This window comes from Phalacrocorax carbo, chromosome 24 (assembly GCF_963921805.1).
Source record: "Phalacrocorax carbo chromosome 24, bPhaCar2.1, whole genome shotgun sequence".
Taxonomy (NCBI): domain Eukaryota; kingdom Metazoa; phylum Chordata; class Aves; order Suliformes; family Phalacrocoracidae; genus Phalacrocorax; species Phalacrocorax carbo.
The window spans coordinates 7,735,273-7,755,490 of NC_087536.1; the positions used below are offsets into that span (position 1 = coordinate 7,735,273).

Here is a 20,218-nt window from a genome sequence, read left to right on the forward strand (position 1 = left end):
TGCTGCCTGAGAGCCCAGGACCAGGGCAGAGGGCATGCTGCAGACCACACCACGGTGTTCCCGGGGGTACAGGGGTGAGCTGTGGGAACAGGCAAGAATCATTCCTCCAGGGAGGTGGGGGGAAGAGGAAGAAAAGTCCCCAGGACACCAACAAGATGGTAGGGATGCTTGCGAGAGGGGAGACTCTTGCACAAAGAAAAAGAAAAGCAATGCTCCTCCTGGAGCAGGCCTAGAGGTAGCTCCCCAACATGTTTTTCACCACAGCCATGGTCAATGCACTACTTTACCCTGGTCGTTGCATCCACTGTGACTCCGTGTTTCACCAGAACATCAGCAACCGGCACATGCCCCTCTTGCGCCACGAGATGGAGAGGAGTCAGGCCACTCTGCAAACAACGGAGGTCTCAGCACAGTGGCAATGCCATCACTGCAATGCCAACCTGGCAAACTGACCAACGCCGTGCTGTTGGCCAGCACACTGCTGCCCAAATGCAGGGAGGCACTGGGGCTGGGACTACCACCCTGTCTGCTACTCCCTGCCAGGGTGTTCACCTCCAGCCTGGCAGGGCATGCCGGGACAACTTACCTTGTTGCCTAGGTTGCCATTGGCTTCTTTGGAGAAAAGCAGTGCCACCATGTCTGCGTGCCCCTCCTGGGAAGCCAGGTGTAGGGGAGTGACTCCTTGCGCAGACGCCGCATTTGCAGAAGCTCCATACTGCAGCAAGCTGCTGGCCACCTCCATCTGGTTCTGCTTGGCCGCAATGTGCAGGGGGGTGTACCCGTTCTGCAGGGAGAGAGGCTCATTGCAGTGCTCAGCCCTGGCGAGCAGACCAGCAGGGACAGAAGGTGCCCCCTTGCCTCTCCAGACCAGGCCTGCCCTTCCTTGACACCTCCAGAGCTCAGGGATCCCGAACCACCTCCCTGACAGCAACTAGCCCTGATGCTGAGGCCAAACCCCACTCTTCCAGCCAGGTCAGCACAAGGGTTTCAAAGACCACCCGGCTTCAGGTTTGACTGGTATTGGCTGTCCTGGAGTTTTCCACACACGAATTTCTGCAGCAGTATTCAGCCACCTGGAGTTGTGAGAGGCCAGGGCAGACAGACACCTCCCAGTACGTGTCTGGCTGAGGTGTGGAGCAAAACTCACAATATGCAGGATTAGTATTCAGGCAGAGACTGCACGGCCTTGAGCACTGCCTTTGCTGCCACACTGAAGGAGCAAAGCAGCTGGCAGACACCCTCCGCCTGGGGTGACAGGCAGGCTGTCAGTGACGCAGAGCAGCGGGGGATTGGCACTGCTACGGCTGCTCCCGATGCCAGCCCAGCAAGCCTGCCGGCAGCCTGTGCAGGGGGAGAGGGGAGTGCCAGATGGGGAGGGCCGGCACCAGCAGCCACTTGTCTGTTCTGAGGATGCAGCTCTGCAAACAATGCAGAAACCGAGGCTGCTGGGCCACTCTCTGGGGAGATGCTCCCCATGCTCAGGCAGACTGGGGTGACGCTCATGAGTTTTCTGACTCACTGCCTCACAGCTGCGTGCAAACATTTGTGTGTGGTTTCGCAAACCGCCAGACTGCAGCGCTGCTCCACGGGGCTTGCCATGGAAACACATCCCCAGGCAACAGCCACAACGCTGCCAGTGGGGACTATCCCTGACACAGCCTGTCTGCTGGAACAGGACCACCGCCCAGACCCTCTGCCTCCCCGCGTGCTGCTGCGAGGGACAGGCTGGTGTGAGCAGCAGGCGTGGAGAGCGGCTGGTGGCGACTGGTCCTTTGTATACTCCCTGCGTGTCAGGGTTGAGGGGCCAATGCTGGCCCCAGGCTGGCATGCACTGGACAGGTGACACATCCCCACATCCCCAGGGACCCCCAGTCCAGCCTTACCCAGGCTGAGCTGTGTGGTGAGCTCCCGTTGGGAAGCAGCAGCTTGACGATCTCCAGGTTGTTGTGGTGCACAGCCACGTGCAGCGGAGTCAAGCCATTCTGGGGACAGGGAGAGGGCACAGACAGGTGAGACAGAGCCTCTCCCTGTACCACACTACTCCTCCCACTGCCACAGGAGCAGCACTCACCTTCCCTGCTGCATTGGGGTGAGCGTCACGTGCCAGCAGCAGCTCCGCCACATCCACTTTCCCGTACTTGGCTGCAACGTGGAGAGGGGTAAATCCTTTCTGAGGAGAAAGGCAGCCCATCACAGGGTGTACAGGGACGAGGAGGAGAGCACTGGTGCGTGCTGCTGCACAGGAGGAGGCTGTCCCTCCTGTGACAGGGACACTGTGCCACCAGCCTGCCCAGCCTTGGCCCAGCCAGGTCACACCGTCAGCAGCAGCAGCCTACCTTGGTCATGCAGGTCTGCGAGGCCCCCTTCTCCAGCAGGGCCAGGGCCGTGTCCACATGCCCCTCTCTGGCAGTGATGTGCAGGGGTGTGTGCCCCGCTGTTGTGGCCAGGTTGGGGTTGGCATTGTTCTCCAGCAGGAGCTGGACCATGCCGGTGTGGCCAATGCGTGCAGCACAGTGCAGAGGAGTCTGATCATCCTGCGAGGGAGGCAGAGAAGCTATTTTGGCATACCTGGACCAGGCCCTTGCTTGCCACGCCAAAGGGGCCCCAGCCCTCCTCCTGCTGTTGCACGGCCCCTGGCATGCTGGGCTCTAGGCAGGCGAGAGCGCAGAAACCAGCACCGGCTGTTCCCAGAGCTGGACCATCGCACAGGTTCTCTGAACCTACCTTGGCCTTGGCGTTGGCTTTGGCTTTGTTCTGCAGCAGGTACTTTGCGACATCCATGTGCCCAGCTCTGGCTGCCATGTGTAGGGGTGTCTCCACTTTCTGCATCAAGGACAGGACAAATGGTGAGGCCGTAGGAGGGGATACGCCTTCCTTCAGTCATTCCTCTGGTCTGAGCACAACCTTTTCTGGCCCCTACCTGTTCCTCCTGCCCACAAAGCCAAGGGGGCACCAGGGATTGCTCAGGTGAGCAGAGAGAGCAGGACTTGGGCAATCCCCACCTCCTGCTGGACCCCACCATGCTGAGTTCCCACAGCCCCAGCCAAGGTGGGACTCACCACATTGGACACATTAGGAGAGGCTCCACGCTGCAGCAGGGTCTTGACGATAGGCAGGTGCCCCATGAAGGCGGCCACATGCAGGGGGGTCAGGCCGGACTGTGGAGAGAAAGGGGCCAAGAGCCAAGATGGGGCTGATGGCCTTGCCAACGTCTCTTCCTGCCCCCTCCTCCCCCTCCCCAGGGCATGCTCCAGCACAGAGGCAAACTCCAGCAGCCTGGCAGGTGAGCTGAGGGGAACACGAAGAGCTGCTGCCTCCCCTGAAGTCCCCCTGTGGGGAGATGCTGCCAGGCTCAACAGGTCCTGAGCTGCAAAGAGCTCTAAGCCTCAATGAAGAAGGTGCCTGGGGACCAGCAGAGGCAACAGGGCCATCATCCCCTGCAGCGCTGCCTGCTCTGCACAGGCGGCAGCAGGAGCTGGGGCTGGGCTGAAGTCCACCTACCTCCGTGACAGCATCAATGGAGGCACCAGTCTTCAGCAGCAGTTCCATCACCCGGATGTGGTTCTTCTTGCAGGCGATATGGAGGGGTGTGAAGCCATTCTGCAGATGGACATATGGACAGTAATTTGTGAGAACACTCTCCCTCTCCCCCACCCCAGCCCTGCCTGTCCCTCCTCACTCACCAGGGCTCGGGAGTTGGGCTTGGCTCCCTTCTCCACCAGCAGCTTGGCCACCCGGTGGTGCCCGCAGTGCGCAGCCACGTGCAGAGGTGTTAGGTGGTCCAGGGTGATGTCGTCGATCTCGGCGCTGTACTGCAGGAGCAGGCGCACGCAGTCCAGGTGGTCGCCCTGCGCTGCCATGTGGATCGGCGACAAGCCATTCTGCGACCGTGGAGCAGGGCCTCAGGACTGGGCCAGGAGGGGGACCGGCATCCCACCCAGCCCCTGCCTCGCTCCCCTGGCCACCGCTCTGGGGCAGAAGAGATGGCATGTTCCCCAGGGTGCTACCAGAGAGGAGCCCCGAAATCCCTCACCAAGACTTACAGGGGAGCAATGCTGGGCAGAAGGCACGGCCTGAAGAGCTGCTGCCATGGGGCAGGCTGTCCCCAGGCCATGCCGTTCTCAGGGCTGATCCCTTTGAAGCATGCAGCCCTCAGAAAAAGGGCTCCAGCTAGGGCCAAGGAGGGGGTCAGGAAGCTCATTGCCCCTTGGCAAGCCAAAAACTCAGCCCCAGCCTAGCCATGGGTGGCATCCAGCAACCGTGCACAGCTTATTACTCCCCTGTGCTGCCCTGGGACCTGGCACCAAGCACAGCCCCCACGGAGTCCCATGGGTACCTTGGTCTTGGCTTGAATGGGAGCCCCATGGTCCAGCAGAATCTCTGCGATTCGCACATGTCCATTGCGAGCTGCACAGTGGAGAGGGGTCAGCTCATCCTGGGGGGAGAGAGGGGTTCAAGAGCTCAGCATGGGCAAGGAAGGGCAGGCCTCCCCTCAGGCAGGAGAGTAACAGGGACTTTGGACTTGTTTGCACACTAAAGCAAAACTGAGCCTGCCCTCAGCCCCCAGGGCACACCCACTGCAGCCATGCAGCCTCCCCTCACCTCCGCAGGCACCAGAGAAAAACCTGGTCCATCCCCTTAGCGCACCAGGGACCTTCCCTCACACACCCAGCAAGATGTGCGCAGGGTGGGCACTGGGCAGTGCAGCACAGCAGTGCTCCCTGGACACAAGGAGCTGGGGGAGGGAGGCGGCCTGTGTACTTGCTGGTGATTCAGAAGCAGCCTCACCTTGGTCCGTGTCTCTATCTGGGCTCCGCGGTCCAGCAGCAGCCGTACCATGATGATGTTGCCCCGGCGGGAGGCTATGTGCAGGGGAGTGATCCCATTCTGACAGAAGGAAAGGCAGTCTATTAGAGGGAGCAACCCCTTCTCTTTCCCCCATGGGGCTGCAAGGAGGCGTGGGGCGAACACAGGACAGAGGGCAGGGGAGACCTGAATCCCTGCCCAGGGATGGTGCAGGGGAATAGCTTGTTTCACAGGGCTGGGAGAGAGGGTGAGCAACTGCTCCTGCCTGTGGCTAAAGGCTGTGGACAGAAGCTGCACAGGGCTCGCAGGAGAGTGCCAGCTCACAGATTTGGCTGCACCCGTGGGACTGGAAGAGGCACTGCAAATGCAGGGGCTATAAGCTCTGCCCTGCAGCAACAGCACCAGCTTTTCCTCAGCCGGGACACAAGTTCCCAAGAGCTTCCAGGGGTGCATAGCTGCATTTGACAGAGGGCAGACATGGTAGGAAAGGCCCACGCTGGTTATTAATGGCAACTCCCCAGGCATGCATCAGTGTGCTACTTTCTGCATGCTCCCACCTCACCAGCGTAGCCTGGCAGCTGCTGCCGCACCTACATGGAAAGGAGGCACAGCATCCTCCTCTGGCACTGGAGCAGTACCAGTCCCAGCAGCCTTCCCACTTTGCACTCACCTGGGGTGTGAAGTTGACACTGGCTCCACGGTTCAGCAGTAATTGGGCCACACTGAGATTCTCATAGTGGGCTGCAATGTGCAAGGGGGTAAATCCAGTCTAGGAGAAAGAAGGAGGGATCAGCCCAGCCAGACACATGCTCCCTGCTGAAAGGATGGATAAATACAGCATACCAAGCTGCTGTTCTGCCCGGGGATGTAGGAAAGCTCCCAGAGACTGGATGGGAAAGCCACACACCTTGGAGAGGACGTCAGCATTGGGGTCATTCTGCAGCAGCACGGCAGCTGTGCGAGTATCATCGTTGCGGGCTGCAATGTGCAGGGCAGGCAGGCGGACCTTACCCTTCGTCCCATAGTTGATAAGGTGAGCGACCACGTTCTCATGCCCTTGCTGCAGAGCCACAGCTAGTGGCGTGAAGCCATCCTGCCATGGAGATGAGGCAGGTGAGATGGGGAGAGCGGAGGAGCCACGGCAGCACCTGGCACATCCAACCGCAGCCCCAACAAGCAGGGCCCTAGGGTCCTCCCCAAGGATCTCACCTCAGTGGCTACATTCTGGTTGGCTCCATTTTCCAGCAAGAACTTGACAACTTCCAGGTGGTTTTCCTGTGCTGCCATGTAGAGGGGTGTGAAGCCTTTCTGCAGACACAGGGCCATACACATCAACACAACTCTTCGAGTCTCTCAAACTCCTTGCAGACATACAGCCCACCAACGCCCACACCCCCAGCTCATTGAACTGGGGCAAAAGCATCACAGTGTGGGTGGGAAAAAGGAAAAAAATTACAATGGTGGAGCAATCAGAGGTGGAGCCCAAGGCACCCCACATCCAGGAAGAACCAGGGGAAGCTTCACAACAGTCAACCCAGGAGGCACTGCCTTCCACTCACTGCCACTACTCTCCCTTGCCTCAGGGATATTTCTCCCACCAGGCAAAAGCTGAAGAGCTTGCAGCCCCACCCAGCTCAACAAGAGAGAACTTGGGAGGCACAGTGGGCACAGCTGCAGGGGTTGCGGGAGACCTCATGGCTGAGCCAGGGAGGCATCGGCCGTGAGTCCCCCAGGATGAGTTCAGCATGCTTGTGTGTGCTGCCATGGACTCCCTCAGCAGAGAGACTATGCTGGTCTCCCCATATCCCTCAAGACTCCCTCCCCACCACTTGCACACTTGTCTTCTTTCAGGAGTCTGGCAGAGCAGTCCTTGCCCCTGCCCCTGAACAGGACTAGAGAGAAACTGTAAAGGGCTGCTGAAGCGCCCATGCTGGGCACGGTTCCCACCATGAAGACACCACCATCACGCATGCTGGGTGCTTTTCCCACCCTGGCCCAGGTCACTCTACCTGTGACTGCGCATTGACGTTGGCCCCGTAGTTCACCAGTTCCCGGACCACATCCTGTTGTCCAGCCAGGGCAGCGATGTGCAGGGCTGTGTTTCCCTTCTGAAAGACACCACAGGGCAGCGCTCGGGGGCTGGAGCAGCCCAGGATGATGGGGAAAGGTGGGCCTGACATGTGCTAACACACGTGCAAACCGAGTAGCTGGCATGCGGACGCCTGTGGGGCCACGCAGCCCTTGCTCCGTGCCCCATCCCTGCTATAGGCCAGGCAGCTACCCTTCAAATTTGCTGGCCAGGGAAGAGAGTGATTTCATCTTTCCCATGAAGTTACTGGCAGCAAAAGCTGTATGCACTGTCAGTCCCTGTGTGGCTCCAGCACTGCGAGATGAGGAGGGGAGGGAAGATGGAGGAGCTGAGCTGGCAGTCTTCAGGCAAAACTGCAGTGTGTGCCCTGGTAGCCAAGGCATCCCAGCAGAGCTAAGGGATGATAAGCAGGCTGGAAAATGCAGACGCAGGCTCTTCCGACTTGTACCTTTGGGTGGTGTGGCAGAGTGCCAGACTCTGCTCCGTGCCCCCAGCCCTGCCAGAGCACTGGGAAGGGGCAAGACAGGCCCCCTCCTGCTCTCACAGCCCCTCAGGCAGTGCTGGAGGCTGCTCATTTGTCAGCCCTGCTTGCTCGCGCCGTTGTCTTGCCTGTCACTGAGCGAGAGCCACACCTCGCTGTGGTGACACAAGGACAGAATTATATCTTATTTATGGAGCACGGAGCTCTCCAGGCTTGCAATAATGGTACCAAGGCTGTCTCAAGCGTTGCAGCATGCAGGGGCTGCCCTGGGGCAGCGAGGGCTGACTTGGGCAGCCAGTGCCCGGAGGAAATGTGAGTAAAGGCAGCATTAGCACATGTTGTGGCTTCTGCTACTCCCCTCTTGGGCACGCAGTGGCACCCCCACGGACCCCACAGGGGAGAGGCATGGGTGGAGAGGAACCTCCCACCCACCTGGAGGTGCCCAGCATGGCTTTGACTGCGCTGAAATCAGAGCCTGGTCGCTGGGCCCCAGCCCAGCAGCACTGCCACCAGCACAGCCTTTCCAGGGGCTGAAAGCAAACAGTGGGATTCACTGCTCAGCTACTGTTGGTGTGTCTGGCAGCAACGGCAGGGTGCGGAGTTGTGGCTAATGTGACCAGACTTCCTCGTCCTCACCTTGGTCGTCGTCTCCAAAACGATCTCCTTGTGCAGCAGCTCCACCACCATTTTCACGTGGCCCTCCTTGGAGGCCAGGTGCAAGGCGTTCAGCCCATTCTGGAGGGAGCAAAGGTGGGAGGGGGCATTAGTCACCGGCTGGGGCTGGGGCTCTCTGGGGAACCCCCTGCTCTGAGCCCCTGTGCAGACACGACTGTGGACACTTGTCCCACACTGGAGGAAGTCCAGGCTGGTGGGAGCAGGAGCCTTTGCCTTGCCCTCGAGCCCTGCGCTGCCATCCAGCACGAGAGCCACGGCTAGTTCCAGCATGCGGCTGAATGCTGAGCTGCTGACTAATGCTGGAGGTTTCTCCATGAGCAAAACATGCAGCCCCTGTAGACAATTTCCTACGGATGGGTGGCACCACAGCTCAGGGTGTGTGTGTTTGGTGCCAGAGGCACTGCTTCAGTCGTCCCTGCTCATGACACATCCCTGATGCCAACTCCTGTCTTTGCTCAAGTGACCTTCCTTGGGGTGCCCCTCCCTGCGATCACCTGCCTGCAGTCAGGCTTTTCAAACTTAAAGCACAGAGCTGAGCTTTGTGTATGGCTCAGGGTGAGGATGCACCAGAACTGCTGCATAAGTGCACATACAAACCTTCAACCTTAACATTTACACAGACAGAAGTGCAGTGAGAAGCTCTGCCTGGGACAAGGGTTTTAGCAATCAGCAGCCAAATTTAATTCACAACAGTTCAGGAGTTTCCAGTCCAGCAGCTGGCTTCTTTCTGGCTTTGCAGACTGCCAGCAAACAGCCCCATCCTGCAACCCATGCTCAGCAGAGGGTTGGCTTTGCTCTCTCAGAGTTTACCTGCAGCAAAGGGTGCAGAGAAAGTGTTGGCTGTGCCACTGCTGAGCTCCATCAGTTCCAGGAAGCTCCCAAACAACCGAAGTGACTGCTCTAGGAACATCTCTGCATGTGCCCCAGTTTTGCTTGCCTTTTTCCTACAAATGGAACTTGAGCACTAGGAGCAAAGGGCTGGCCAGTGCCCTTTTAGCGTCCCTGGGCTGTCAGGAGGTGTCAGGCCTGACACCCTGGAGGCTGCTAAGAGAGCTTCTGCTCCATTACTTCTCACACCCTCTTCCACTTCCCAGATGTGAACAAAAGGGCTGTGATATTTGCTGGCAAAGAGGTTAAATACTTGCTGGCAATTTCAGATGTTCATAAAGCAAACTTCCCTTGTCCCTCACTTCTCCCAGGTGGATGCACTATGTTTACTCACCCCTACGCAACGCTGTCACGTGCAGAGGGACGCCAGCTCCCTGGGAGCACACAGTCCTGCCCAAGTACTCCACCTCCCAACCATCTGTTTCAGCTCCTGTAGAGTACTGGAAGGTCACTTCACAGAATTGCTTCATCCCCACTTGAATATAGGTAGCGGAGCAGAAAATGCCTGGGGAGGCTCCAGTTCCAGCCCTCAACACTTCAGTTAAACTTAGAACAGCTTCAAGAGTGTTACCGTACTGGAAAAAGGTTTTCCACCCTCTCTCACTCAAAGCACCAGCTATCCAGGATCATAGTCAGAGAGTCACAGATTCTTTTGCTCAACTCTGATTACAGGCTTCTTCAGCACACCAACCTCAAAGTCCCTAGAGCCTCAAGCACAAAAGGCCTGCTTCCAAGGGAAAAACGAAGTGGGAATGCTGCAACACCCACAGAACAGAGCTGCCAAAAGGAAGCGGTCCCCAACCAGGCCTGGCTACACTCAGCCCATCACCTCGGTCAAACTCAGCTTCTTTGACGAAGACACACCTACACAACCCCATACAGATGGTCACTGACACCCTTACATTGGTGAGCTCACAAGTTGGCTACGTGGCCACTGACACACATGGTTTTTCTCAGTTACGCTCATGCAAAAAATGCCTGGAGTGCAAGACCACAGGTGCTTGGTTGCTCTCCTCAGCACATATGCCCTTTTACGCAAGGGATTCATAAATAACCTTTTAAATGCTGAAAACCTATGAGGAATCATTATGCTCTGGCCTTACAGCAATAAGTGCAATGTTTGCAGAAGATTGTTTCCCAGTGGCCCATCGATATTTCTGCTCCAGGAACAATACAGTCTGTTTTGCACATTTGCTTTGGCTTGACAGCTCATCTGACCCAAAACAGCCACAGGATGTGCTTAATTTGAAAGGCACTGTATTCCTCTCACTAAGTGCCGCAAACACTTCCCAGAAATCCCAGTCGCTGGCTGACAATGCAGACAAACACAGCCCTACAGAAAACACAAACGGCAGGACTTTGCACTCAGCCTGGACCGCCCGCCAGGACGGTGACTGGCCACGGCAACAGAGACCACCTCCTGGCACCCGTGTGCTAGCACAGCGCTGGTCCCTGCTGGTGAGGGTCCTGGCAGCGAGGTCCGCTCATCCTCAGGCCTCCAGCTCCTCATGGATGAGGTGGGAGCATGCAGGAATTCAAAACACAGGAGAGGTGGATAACGAAGACACGGATGCAGATGGCAGCAATGAAGGGGATGAATCGGCGGGATGAAGATCAGATGGCATGTCAAGGTCTCTGCACTTGAGTAAGAATACAGGGCCTGTGGGATAGGTCTGACCACATATATCCCTCTTTATTCTATACAGGACATGTGAGGTTGGACCTTTCCCACAGGTCTGATATTCCTCAGAAGGAAACCCCAAAGTGCCATCTAACCTGAGGGAGATGGCAGAAGCCTGTCCAAAGACGTCACTGAAAGAAGGGCCTCATATGGCTGTAGCCATGTGCTCCCCGTCAAGGTGATAAATGCCCCTCACCAGCACCAGAAATCTGGCTGGAAACAGGACTCGCAGCCAGTCAGTGGAGGCAGCTGATGGCTGACCGTCTCTCTGGGGGAGGAAGAAGTTCAAAGCCATCGTCTGTAGCTTGTGGCTGGGTCTCCCTGTTTTAATTCTTTGCAGAGCCCTCTCCAGAACCACATATTCCTCTGCACTAGAGCGGTACAGGAGCAGTAGATGCAGAAATCGTCCCTCTGCTTTTAGGCTTGTCATCGGAAATGAGTGAACATCCACGGCGCGCTTGGCTTGTGGAGTCTCCCATCTCAGAAGGCACGGGCCAGCGTGCCCAAACACATCCCCCCCCAACTCTTGCCCTTCTCCTCCAGACACCCACAGAAACTGGCAAGAGAGAATTCTCTGAGCCACTTGTGAACAGCAGAGAAAGATGATTTTCCCCGCCAGGCTCTGCCCCAGCCCCTGCACGCCCAGGGCATACATGAATGTGCCACCCCCAGCCCGCCCCGGAGCGGCACGGAGAGCAGCAGCAGGACCTCCCTGCTCCTTGGGACATGCTTTCCCAGAGGTCTATAAGGGAGCAGTGGATGCATTAAACACCTATTTGTCTCTGCTCATTTGGAGCTAAGTGTTTGGAAGCAGGAGCGGCGTGACTGCTTCCAGTGACGGGCCCACTGCTGTGGCTCAGCTGCAGGGGCTGCTCCCCCAGGAGAGACTGTGGGTGCAGCAGCTGGGTTTAACGACTGGGCCAAATGCTGAAATGGAGCACAGCAACTTGGAAGATCCTGCCAGGTGCAAGCATGCGATCTACTCAGCGCCGAGAGCAAGCCAAGTGCTAAGAGTGTGTCACATGGCCTCTCCTGTACATCTCCAAAATGGTTATGGGGTCAGAGCCTCTAACTCACTAACAGCAGCCCATGGAAAAGCTCATCTACTCTGAAGCTGAAAATTTCCTACCTCTTCTCCCTACAAGACCCCTCTGATCTAAATCCCGTATGTCCCCACACAGGCCAGGAGACTTTGAGGGTATCTGGGTGCTGATTATGAACCAATAATCGAGATAATACAATGATGAACAAAATTAGCAGCTCCTGAGCTTTCCCTGATCCTCAGCTAGTGTCCCAGAGGGGAGAATGCAAGCTGCAGCGCGGCCCAGGGTCCTGCGGAAGCCCAGCATCCCTGCACAGTACCATCGGTCAGAAAAGAAAAGGAGAGAGGAACGTTTCTTGGGGGAACCTGCCTGCGGTAACTGCACTGGCCACTGCAGTGCACAAATCAGTAGGTCTGAACTACGCTTGTTTTGGGGACTTGGTACCGAACCAGGTGAATATGCATTTGTGCTACCTGCTGAGTCAGCCTCCCCAGCATCACTACTGGTGACGACTGCCCTGGAAAGCAGCCAGCGGTGCAGTCTGCCTGTCCCCCTTGCTCAGCCCAAGCCCCCTGAGTCTCTCCCTACAGCACCTACCCCGATTCAGGCTGAGCCACTCGCACTTGGCAGCTACACAGATACAAAATGTTCTGTCGATTACGTGCAAACGATTCCTCTGTGCCTGCAGCTCTCCTTTCCTGGGGCAGACCTGTCTCTGCTCTGGGCTGGGAGGGTCTCCACCCGTCCAACACCTCCCAGGCCACCAAGACTGGCATTTTGCAACATCCCCTGCTTGTATTAAGCTACATCTTCTGGGAATCTGAAAGCCTGAGCATTGCAGGCAAGGGAAATACCCTCAAGAGTGATTCCTGCAACGTCCCAGCCACCGCGCTACACTCGTCACAGCTACCTGCTCTGCCCTCCTACAAGCAGCTAAGCCCCTTCCAGCAGTCCTGGTTGCTTGTCACCCTAAAGAAGCCTCAGATCTCCCCCTCTACTTTTCTGTTAATGCCCTTTGCTACGCTCCATCCTGTACTGCCAGGCTCCCCAGACCTTCCCAGCTATTGCTGCCCTCCCTGCCCCAAAGGCATCTGGTCCAGATCTGCCTTCCAGTCAGCCCTCTTGCTCCCCGGCTTAGCGCCTGTTTCGACCCAGCTCAGCTGCGGAAGCCTCCCCAGCAAGGCACCGCTCTCATGCTGCAGTCTGCCCTGCGTGGCCTCTCCCGAGCTCAATTCTAGCCGGGAGCTCCTGTGCCAGCTGCCTGGCACAGGCAGGGATGAGGGGCTCCAGGTTGCCTGGAGCCTGGCAGGGGGTGGTGCAGGTGAGAGGAGGATGGAGTCTGCCAGGGCACTCAGCTCCATACCCCAGGGATCGCCCCACTGCGCTGCAGTCACGGCTCCATGCTCTGCCAGGGTGGTGTGTGAGCAGCCACGGGGAGCCTGCCCCTGCCTCCACCCTGAGGAGCAGGGTAAGGAAGGGGTGTAATGACTGGGGGAGCCACCACGTGGCACATTTGCACATGAATTAGAGATGGTATCAAAAGGCCTGTGGGTTTCACCTACCTGGTTACAGGTGTTAATATCTACCCCATTCCTGAGGTGATCCAGGGCTTTGTCCAGATTCCCCGATCTTGCAGCTCTCAAGAAACTGGTTGCAGCATCGGCCTTGGGGAAAAAAAGAAAAAGCATGAGACTCAGAGTCCCCCTGTTCTCCCCCATCACCAGCACAGGGCCACCTCTTCACTCGGTTGCAGAGAACGTGACTACAGAGACCAGGCAGAAAAGGCAGAGGCTGGGCAGGTCACGGTGAGAACTGATGGGACAGACTGAGGTGCCCCAAATCAGATGGGAAGAAGCAGGGCTGGGACCTGGACTTAGGGTGAAGAGTGTCCAGATGATGGGGCAGGAGAGCCACGCGAGGTCTGCAGCTCATCCCAGCACAGAGGGCAGGGTAGAGAGGAAAGTTTAAGGGGACTTCTGCAACCATGGCAGCCTCCCCAGCCCAGGGAACACCTCCGTGTCCTGGCCGAGAGACTGCAGCGATGGACAAGGCCTAGACTACGGCAGTGGTGAGCCCACCCCTGCTGTCCTCCAAAATCCACCGGGCAGCCGTGGCGGTGAGTTCGAGTACCAGCACCGGGGACAACGGCCCCGGCTGGGTGCCCTGCAGCCAGGAAAGCTGCAACTTGCTTTGACAGAAGCAAGGCAGTGCCTCCCTGCACCACTAAAACACAGCCACTCCAGGCAAGGCACAGCAATACATCCAGCAACACTATTTAGCAGTGTAAGGCAGCAAATGAAGGCCATGGGATGGCTCACCAGAAGCTAGAGAACAACAGGGCTGGAAATGCAGTAATGTGGCTCTGTGAGGGTGGGACCTTGGACCGGTAACCATGAGCTGGTGCCTGCCTGCTAGATCCAGCCCAAAGGGCTCTTTGGAGCAAAGAGCCATGAGACATCCATGGCAAGGACGCAGCACACAGCCCGCCGCCTTCACTCCAACAGAAAATCAAAACTCCTCTTGTACCATTCATGTTGGGACTGACCAAGGGACCTCCTGTGCTACAAGAGCCTACACCCTGCCACCCCAGGCCATGCTGTAGTGCCCAGGATGAGGAAGCTCCTGGACAGGAGCTGGAAGCAGCACGGCCTCCGAGAACAGCTCTGGAGGCAGACCTTGGCAGGATGATGCATCACACAGTTCAGGGCTCCCCTCTTCCCTTCTCTTTGCAGCCTTGGCCATTCAAATTTGTCCTCTGGAGCAGCAAAACTCGGCTGCCTTCTGCTCTCCTCCATCTGCCTCCCCCAACCCATCCTTTCTGCCTGACCCTCCGGCCCCAGAGAAAAGTAGCCAGGTCCCGGGGCCTCCGCCCTGCAGACGGAAGACAGGGTGTCCCAGCCCCCACTGCGCCAGGCACCCCCGCACAGCCCAGCCCGGGCTCCCGCAGCAGCGGCCGGGTGCCGCGGCCCCTTCTGGGGCAGCCCGTGGGGTCAGGGGGACAGGTGGCGAAGAGCCGCACCACCCTGCCCTGTCCCGCCGCGCAGCCTCTGCGTGCAGGGCGAACACGTGCTGACTGCATGACCTCCTGTGCCAGCTGGCTCCACTTGCTACAACCTCAGAGGAGAGCCCTGTCCATCTGGGAAGCGCCCCCAGATCCACAGCAGAGCCGCCGGCTTTGTGGAGGGCTGTGAGCACAGAGGAGACACGACGCGGCCCCTCAGTGCTCTGCTTGTAGAGGAGGATCTGCTGTAAGAGGCAGAAGGCAGCACCAGTGCTGTGCGCGTCTGTGCTCTGAGCCCTGCGTGCTGCCTGGGGTCTAGCAAGGAAACACTGACAGCTACAAGCAACAGGTTGAATGCAAAGAGCTTTTCCAACTCCAGACCCTGCTAGAAGCCTCTGCGTCTCAGGTCAGGATCAGTGACAGGGCAGCACCTCAGCTATGCTGCCAGCATGCCAGCCACAGCACGGACCTTCGACAGCAAACCCCTTGGAAAGTCAAAGCACGGCTCAGCCAGGCTCTCCCACCCATGGGACACACATGGAGCTGCAAAGATTAAAATGGTAAAACTCTACAGGTTCCAGAGCAAAGGGGCTCCCGAAGCCCCAGCAAGACCAGCAGCAAAGACTACAGGCAGAAAGCAAGCAAAGAGCAAAGCGGAGGTCTCTGTGGGCACAAAGGAGAAGTGCATTGTATACTCACAGCCACGTCTGGACCGGACCTGCCCTTCCGTGCTGCCATAGTCCGGCACTTCGGCTGAAACCTGAGCCTGGTGTCCCCTCTCTCCCTCCTTGGTTATCTACTCCCCAGCTTTGAGAGAGCCAGTAAGTTACATTGCATTCTATCTAAAAATACAGGCTCCCTCCTCGCTCCAACGCAGACCCTGCAGGGATCGCCAGCCGCTAATGGAATTTGTTCATTTTCTCTCCATTATTGTGTCAGACAGGAAATTTAATACCAAGCCGCCTCCGGAAAGCAGATGACTGCTGCCAAGTGCAGGGAGCGGGTCAGAGCTGCAGGTACCACCTCAGGAACAGCAGAGAAAGAGCAGCCCCACAGACATGCCCGGGGGCCCAGCACCTCCCAGGTAACACCTGCCACAGAGGAGAGGTGTCGCAGTTCCCTCCCAACCCTCTGGATGCTGGGGGCCAGGGCCCTGGAGAATGTGCTGAGGCTCGAGCGCTTCAGAGGTACTGCCCTTCTGCTCCCCATGCTCAGCACGCGCCTTTCAGAGACGCAGAGATATGCAGGCCATCAGGCAGCAGCAGCCAGACAACACATACAGCCAGAGAAGAAGGGGTAGCTCCGTTCAAATGGTAAAAGCAGAGGAAATAGCTCTGCAGTCATATTGCCTTTCTGATGTCGGTGTGCGTGTTGGGACTGCCTGCCTATCACTCAGGGCATTCGTTCACAACAGCTCGCTTTACTTTGGGGTGTCACAGAGATCAAGGCAACACTAGATTAGCCAGGGAACTGAGGTACAATTGGGTCACTGCCATCTCCTGAATTTCAGCAAAAGGGAGCAGCGGCAGCAAGAAATGCAGAGACCCTACGGACACAAGCAGATGTGCATATCAAAAAGATACACACGCATCCCAGTCAGCACAACACCATCGTACCCAAACACAGGCACACACACATTGCACAGCGGCCATCCACTACTGAGCACGAAGCGTAGCACGGGCATGCTACATGCACCCCCCGTATCTGTACACACACAGTCACTTGCTGTCCACGTGCCCCAGGATATACAGCAACTGCTTCCAGATGCAGAGACTGCCTCTACCGGTTTTCCTTTCTTTGGAGTTTGTAGTGTTTCTTTCCATTCTCCTTTGCCTTCCTAGCCAATTTCCAGGAAGGAGCTATTCCAGGGTAGAAAATCAACCGCCTCGCTTGCCACTGTGTACCTCTTGCACTCTTCCACGGCTGCTAAATCCTACACACAGGTGTCGTGCTCCATAGGCTTGTGGACATTCAAGCTGTGAAGAGTCAGGAGGCTGCTGACAGCAATTCCCCAAGAGAGAAGCCTCAGATCTGGACCTTGCAAAGTGGTCCAAGACCTTCTAAAGTAAAAAAATGTAGCACAGCACATCGGACTGTGCTTCTGCTTCTCCTTCCCTTTCCTTTCTTTCAGGAAAAAGCTCCCCTCACCTGCTGACAACATACATTTTTCCCTTTCCCTCTCCTGGCCCTGATTAGTGGCTTCCTCTGGTCTTATTCACAGGTGTTTTCCTGCTCTCAGCCTCGCCCCACAAAACATTACTGCCGCCGGGTGAATGTCCTAGCCCCTTCACCCCAGCATGAGAAGCCTGGACCTGACCAAGCCCATTGCGCTGTAGCCATGGCTAAGGCAAGAAGCACAGGGAAAGTTCTGCCAAACCAGAGGCTCAGGCTGGATTTCAAGGGGCGCAGTCAGAGGTTCAGTAATCCAGATCTGTCTTCTGGCTTGAAAAATCCTGATTAGCGTCCTGCTCTAATCAATTCTGGCAGTGCCTCGCTCTCCCACCCAGGGAGGAGCTCCCACCAGCTCCCTCTGCACATCGCTGATAAAGGAAGGGAGGGTCTCGACATTGCCTCCTTCTGTGAAAGGCGGCCACATCTGTCTGGAGCCCGCTCTGCACGAGCTGCTAAACGCTGCAAGCAGATGATTCCCAAGTGCAAATGAGTTCAGGGACTAGTGCTGATCTCACAGTGTTTTCTGGGACACAAAGACAGGCAAGAAGCAAGTCGCCACGCTGTTCCAGACTGGTAAAAGGCACACGTGCACCCTGCTACGTTGCCCTCTTTACCCTGTCTGCCCACTTGTCTCTTCTATCTGCAGGTCTTTTGCCGGAGCAGCAATGCAGTCTGAGCAGGGACTGCGACCCCTTTGTTGTTTGTACGGCACCCGGCATGAGGAAGGGCTGAGCTGGCTTCTTGCTGAGGGGCTCCAGAGGTGGCGGGACCCCTTCACTGCAAGGATACGCACGCAGGTCTGTGGGACTGCCTGGGAACATGTCCTGCTATGGACAGGGCCAAAGATGCCAGAAGAAAGGGACTTTCCAACAAGTCTCTGACTCCAGCAGTCCCGGGGGAGCAGCTCTGCTGCCCCACACAACCACCAGGCCCCGGTACAGGCGCGGGAGGGGGAGCACACCCTGTCCAAGGCTGCTAGCACCCACCAGACATTCTCGTTGCCTGTGGAAACAAAGTGATTTGACACTCGAAACCAGCTGATTTCCTACTCCAGTGGAAGCCCTGCAAGGACTAGTTACAGAGGGGGGAGAGTGGGGGAGCTTGTGCTCACTGTGAGTTGTTTTGAAATGGACTGTGTTTTCTTGTCCCTCTACCCAGAGGTATCGCGCAGGCGGAGCTGCCCCGCAGCCGAGAACATGCGGTGCTACAGGGAATTCCCAGGGCCTCGACTCTCAGCCGCATCATTCAGCACCTGCTTTTCCCTTTCCCTGGTCTCTGCCGCATATCTTCAGCCTCTGGTCTCACTGAAGAACAGCACTGCTCTTACACCAGAGAAGAGGAATTGCAATGCAGACTTTCAAGTAACAAATCACTTCCCATGCCTTGGGGAGCAAAACTCTTCCTGCCAAACAGCGGTCAGGCCCAGCGGCCGGGAAGTTTGGGTCTGCTCTGCTGCTGAGCCACGTGGCTGATGCCAGCCTGGGAGCAGAGAGGAGCTGGCTGTGGGGCAGTTTTGCCTTAGCCCCTGCACGCCAGAGGCAGAAGGATGTGGACCAGGCCCATGCACACTGCCCTTGGGGCAGGCACCCTACTGCCAGCCCTGGCACTTGTTCAGTTTTGTTTCTTCCAAGCCTAGCTACTGGAAAACATTGCCAGTGAGGAGCAGCAGGCTTTGCTGCATGAAAAGCTCCCCATGGCCGCTCTGTAGCAAAGATCTTGAAAGCAATTACACCACTACACAGGTTTCTCACTGTCTCATGAGTTTTGCCACTAATGATAACTCTGTGTCTTCAAACTCTTTTGTCTCTTTTGTGTGCTTTGGAAGCCATGTGCTCCTCCAGAAAGGAGCTCAGCAGCTCCTGCTCTGCACGCTGCAGGCATCTGTTTGCAGCTCCACTGTTCTAACAGCCTCCTGAAACCCCTTGTCAGGAGCAACATGTGCCACCCTTTCTCTGGGGTGCATTAGCAGCAATGTCAGTTGAGGCATCTTGCAAAGTGGGATGTGCAAACTGCGTGAACAGCAGAAAAACAGCCACAGAAGGGCCACAGTCCCTTCAAGAGTGATGTGCTGCTGCTAAGGGGAAGGCACAGTTTGACCATTGGCCCTACCTGAGGGAGGCAGCCATGGCTTTCAGCCCGGCCAAGCAGACACACTTCCCCCTGCCTGTGGCCAGTCTGCCAGGGAGCAGGGGGACACTGAGCCAGGCTGACACAGGCTCGCAGAGCAGGGGACAGGGAAGCTCCGGCAATGACACACCTGGCAGGCTGGGGAACAGGTAATCACCCCAACAGAGAAAGAGCCCCAGGGCTGGCAGTGAGATGCAAACCTGAATCCTGGCACCAGAGCCATGTATTGCTATGGGTACCCTACCCAGAAGGTGTGGAAAGGTCCAACTCACATCTAGGAGGCAATCCAGTCACTTCCAGTTGCTAGTGCCAGGGTGCTGGAACCTAAGGTCAGTGCTCCCAGCTGGGGAGGTAGTGCAGTAAACCTTGCAACAGTCCTTGTGCTTGTGTCCAGTAGTGGGCATGATCCTCACCTTTGAGGCATTGGTTCCAGCAGAGACAGCAAAACCTTACGTTGGTGTAGTGGTTTACTTTTAGCCAGTTGCCCAACCTAGGGATTTCTCTGGAGCCAGAGCTCATTTGGAGCTTCCTGCCTTGCACACATCAAATGCCCAGCTCTGCAGGTGATAACCTAGATCCTTTCTAATCAGATGAGAAGACTATGTCAGTCCTGGAAACACACTAAAACAGCTCCTAAGATTAAGAACAGTCAAATATGGCACCTAGGGTCTCTCTAAGATGATGAGGGAAGATGAGGAAAATTGAATTGGAGATTCAACTCAGAATGCCCAGAAACAGAAATCACACTCTCTGCCTTACAGGAACTTTCTCTCCTATCTGTATTCACAGAAACTTGACACTCTCAGTGGTCCCTGCAGTGGAAACAAAACCTACTGGCAAGTTTCTGCCTTCTGAGTAGAAGACAGCATTCAGCAGAGCACAGCATCTCCGGAGAGGCCATAGTAGCAGAGCCTCAGGCAGGCAGCCAGTGGAGCACAGAGAACAGGCTGCAGGTCACATACTGCAAACCCAGATGAAAGAGAAAAGCAAAAGCATCAGGAAAATTCATCACATAAAAGGATAAATCCATATCCCCAAATTCTCTTCTCTCATCATCTTCATCCCCGCCCACATGATTTAGGACGGGTCTGCAGATCTTAATAGGACTAATGAGGGTCAAGGCACAAGAGGTCATCTCTGGAAGGCATCTGCCAAGCAAGTTTGTTCTCATTTCTCACACCAGCCTGAGTAAACCCTTTGACCATGCTCTTTTCTGCCGAGTGGAGATTTCACAATGGCCCCAGGCCTCCCCACG

The 20,218-nt window shown here is 56.7% G+C and overlaps 1 protein-coding gene across 9 annotated transcripts in view; it reads right to left on the minus strand.

The window, feature by feature from the left end:
• ANK1 (ankyrin 1) overlaps positions 1-20,218 on the minus strand; it is a 55,198-nt gene that overhangs the window by 16,999 nt on the left and 17,981 nt on the right. For 8 of the 9 annotated variants that reach the window (XM_064472738.1, XM_064472735.1, XM_064472733.1 and 5 more), the window contains 17 exons: positions 13,226-13,327; positions 8,013-8,111; positions 6,816-6,914; positions 6,016-6,114; positions 5,714-5,899; positions 5,477-5,575; positions 4,789-4,887; positions 4,337-4,435; positions 3,684-3,881; positions 3,502-3,600; positions 3,060-3,158; positions 2,725-2,823; positions 2,337-2,534; positions 2,072-2,170; positions 1,884-1,982; positions 587-784; positions 288-386 (listed from right to left, as the gene is read on the minus strand). In XM_064472738.1, coding sequence (XP_064328808.1) covers positions 288-386; positions 587-784; positions 1,884-1,982; positions 2,072-2,170; positions 2,337-2,534; positions 2,725-2,823; positions 3,060-3,158; positions 3,502-3,600; positions 3,684-3,881; positions 4,337-4,435; positions 4,789-4,887; positions 5,477-5,575; positions 5,714-5,899; positions 6,016-6,114; positions 6,816-6,914; positions 8,013-8,063 — 1,920 coding nt within the window. In that variant the 5' untranslated portion in view covers positions 8,064-8,111; positions 13,226-13,327. Of the gene's footprint in view, positions 1-287; positions 387-586; positions 785-1,883; positions 1,983-2,071; positions 2,171-2,336; positions 2,535-2,724; positions 2,824-3,059; positions 3,159-3,501; positions 3,601-3,683; positions 3,882-4,336; positions 4,436-4,788; positions 4,888-5,476; positions 5,576-5,713; positions 5,900-6,015; positions 6,115-6,815; positions 6,915-8,012; positions 8,112-13,225; positions 13,328-15,363; positions 15,418-20,218 lie in introns of those variants that run through there. The other variant, XM_064472736.1, reaches the window with a different exon arrangement.